Source organism: Quercus lobata, chromosome 3 (assembly GCF_001633185.2).
Source record: "Quercus lobata isolate SW786 chromosome 3, ValleyOak3.0 Primary Assembly, whole genome shotgun sequence".
In the NCBI taxonomy this organism is placed as follows: Eukaryota; Viridiplantae; Streptophyta; class Magnoliopsida; order Fagales; family Fagaceae; genus Quercus; species Quercus lobata.
In genome coordinates, this window is record NC_044906.1 from 67,628,566 (window position 1) to 67,632,053 (window position 3,488).

At 41.9% G+C, this 3,488-nt stretch overlaps 1 protein-coding gene across 1 annotated transcript; it reads left to right on the top strand.

The window, feature by feature from the left end:
• The first annotated feature begins 289 nt into the window (after nucleotides 1-289).
• LOC115981320 (uncharacterized protein At4g02000-like) lies at nucleotides 290-1,306 on the top strand. The gene has a single exon (XM_031103474.1). It carries the CDS (start codon nucleotides 290-292, stop codon nucleotides 1,304-1,306), a length of 1,017 nt encoding a protein of 338 aa, XP_030959334.1.
• Nucleotides 1,307-3,488: the final 2,182 nt, after the last annotated feature.

The window sequence follows — 3,488 nt, forward strand, 5'->3', positions numbered from 1 at the left end:
TGATACTATTTATAAACCTCATTGTATTATTTCATCTAATTTTTACCTTTATTTACAATATTTTCATTAATAATTTTTCAGTTTTAATAAAATAAACGATATCTAAATATACACCAATGCAAGTGCATCGAGAAAAAAATAAAATGTCAAAAAAAAAAAAAAACATAAACAATGAAGTTGGATTTCATTTTTCATTCCACTGAAGAAAAGGAGAAAAAAGTCACAAAGGAAACATAAACAATGAAAAGAAACCTTTATCTTGTGGACGCTAGATATCTATTGAGGTTAGATGGAGAGAGAAAGACTGAAGTGTTCGGACGAGGAAGAAGATACCCTTGCTCGCAGTACCAAGAAGTTCAAAGATAGCCATCGTGCCCATGAAACGAATGAGATTGGAAAAGGAAACAAAGTGGAGAGCTATAAGGATAAATTGGTGGGGGCAATCCCTGGAGCCTTTGCAGAAGCATTTGGTTTTGATTGTTCAATGCAAGAGGACTTGGAATCTGATAATGAAGAAGAAAACGAGCAGGATGGCAACATTAGAATAGGTTTTTCCAAGGAAGAAAAGGTTCGTATGAGAGCTCCATGGCAAAAAGCTCTTATCATCAAAACTTTTGGGAGGAGAATGGCTTTTTCCTTCCTTGTTGAAAGGGTGCGAAAAATGTGGAACCTGAGTGGTGGCATGGATTGCATAGACTTGGGCTATGATTATTATCTTGTAAAATTTGAATTAGTGGAGGATGTGGATTCTATACTCACAAGTGGTCCTTGGTTCATTGGTCAGCATTTTCTTGCCATCAGGCAATGGGAGCCAAGGTTCAAAGCTTCCACAGCAACACTCTCATCGGTTGCTGTTTGGATAAGATTACCAGAGTTACCCATGGAGTTTTATGAGCCTAATGCTCTTAAGAAAATTGGGAGAGCCATTGGCCCAGTTCTTAGGATTGATTATCATACAGCTAATAAGGAACGGGGAAGGTTTGCTAGGCTATGTATTCAAGTTAACTTGGATAAGCCATTGGTAAGGAAAATTTATCTTGGCAAGATTGAACAGTGTGTGCTGTATGAAGGTATAAATGCCCTCTGTTTTTCGTGTGGTAGGATCGGGCATAAAGTTGAAGCTTGCCCGTTTATAGTTAGAGAGCAACATAAGGAGCAGAGTTCGGAGTGGAATGAAGGGCAAACGGAGACGCAAAGAACTCAAGGGGAAGATGGGATGAAGGAAAAGGAAAAATCCCAAGAAGATTATGGTGAATGGATGGTTGTTAGTAGGAAAAAAGTGCACAGCAAAACAAAGCCTGTGTAGCGCACTCCAGAGAAGAAGCTAACGGAAGAGGAACCACTGACATAGATGTCATTAGCTTCCACAGCTAAGCCTAATGTGGCAGGACAGAATAGTAAGAGTGGAAAAGGGAAAGCCCTGCACACACAAAGTGTTGTGTCACAGAGGGAGACCAATGTGATGGCTATGTCAAGTCTCAGCAAATCAAAACTTGGGAAGAGTGCGAAGGACAAGGGCGTGCGCGCCAAATTGAACCAGAAAACAACTAGTTTAGTTGGCTTGCAATCTAATGAGGTGGGCCCGAGCTTTAAGGATGGGTTTTTTGTCTTTGGGGCTGAAACACAACAAGGCCCACTCGGCCTTTCAAGCTCATTTAGTTCAAAAATACAACCAAAAGAGACACCCATCTCAACGGAGAAAGATAGCTCTGTAGCTGAGCATTCTAGCAGCAACGATGGAAGGCAGAGAAAAGTGGGCGATTTGCTACAAAGGAAAGGTGATTTCGGTGAGCGAAGAAACAATACGGTGGATAAAACAAGATCCAACGGATGTGTAGGGCTGGTTCGAGACCGATCTGATGGTGGCGTGGAAAAATCTGTTCCCGTTAACGGAGAGAAGCAAGCAATTGGGTTATTTATCGATGAAAGACGACGCTTGGATCATGACTCCGAACCCGTGGTGGAGGTTCTTAACGGACTGTCCACCGGTTCCGGTGCCTCTGGAGACAAGCTCAAGACCATTAGCCACAGAATTTGTAATGCGGAACTCGGAAAAATTCTTATCAGAGGCGGAAGCGAAGTTGAAGGAACCAAGGATCACAGTAAGGAAGGTTTTGCAATCCAAGCCAGTGGAATGCTCGTTGATGGGCAATTTGCACAGAGTGAAGATGATTCAATTTGTCGAGCCAGAGACGAATGGCACGATTCTAATCAAGGCATCACAGGAAGAGTTGGGGATAATCAAGCATTCGGTGACTCTATTCCGAGGGAGATGGGAGTCGAGGAAGGAGTTGTTGGAGGCATGGAGGTTGAGAGACACTGAAGATTCTTCTTCTCTGTCTGGTTTCAACGCTTTCTCTACTTCGTATAAAATTATGAATATATTGATTTGGAATTGCAGGGGTGCCATGAAACCCCAATTCAGAAAGACGGTTATGGACTTGGTCGATTGGCATTCTCCGATTCTCATGGTGATTACGGAGACTAGATTGAGTGGTGTAAGAGCTGATGAAATTATTGAAGCTCTCCCGTTTGATGGGTATGCGGTGGCGAATACAATTGGGTTTGTAGGAGGAATCTGGATGCTCTGGATATCAAATTTAGTTCATGTTGATGTCCTGGCAGCTACGGAGCAGGAGATTCATGCGATGATTCAGGTAAGATCTCAGTCTTTTACCTGGTTAATTAGTGCTATTTATGCAATTCCTAGATTTGAGGAACGATGCATGTTGTGGAATAACCTTAGGATGCTAGCTAATATGCATGATCTGCCTTGGGCCCTCATGGGCGATTTTAATGAAGTTCTATCTGCTGATGAGAAGTATGGGGGGAATCCTATTTGCCAAAGAAGGGTTAGAGCTATTAAAGAGTGTATGGATGATTGCAGTATGATGGATCTTGGGTTTACAGGTCCAAAATATACTTGGACTAATAAGAGGGAGCTGGGTAATTTAATCCAATGTAGACTTGATAGATGCTGGGTTAATCCGGGGTGGAAAGAATTGTATCCGGAAGCCAATGTAACCCATTTAGCTAGAATCAACTCAGACCATTGCCCCCTGTTATTGAACTTGTATCCTTTTTTGGGTTCTAATACTGACAGGCCATTTAGATTTCAGACTATTTGGCTGAGCCATAGTGATTTTCCGGTAGTGGTGAGAGATGCTTGGGCTAGAAGGGAGGGTAATCTAGCTGAGGCTATTTCTGACTTCAAGAACAAGGCCCAAATATGGAATAGAGAAGTCTTTGGAAATGTTTTCTTAAGAAAGAAGAAGATTTTGGCTAGGATGCTGGGTGCTCAAAGAGCATTAGCTGTATGCCCAAACAGTTTTTTGATCAATCTCCAAATTGAAGAAGAGTTGTGGGCTATGAAATCCAGAACTAATTGGATTATTGCAGGGGAGAGAAACACTTCGTTCTTTCATATCTCTGCCCTCAAAAGGAGAAGCAAGAATAGGATCACATGTGTTCAAAATAATAAGGGCGAA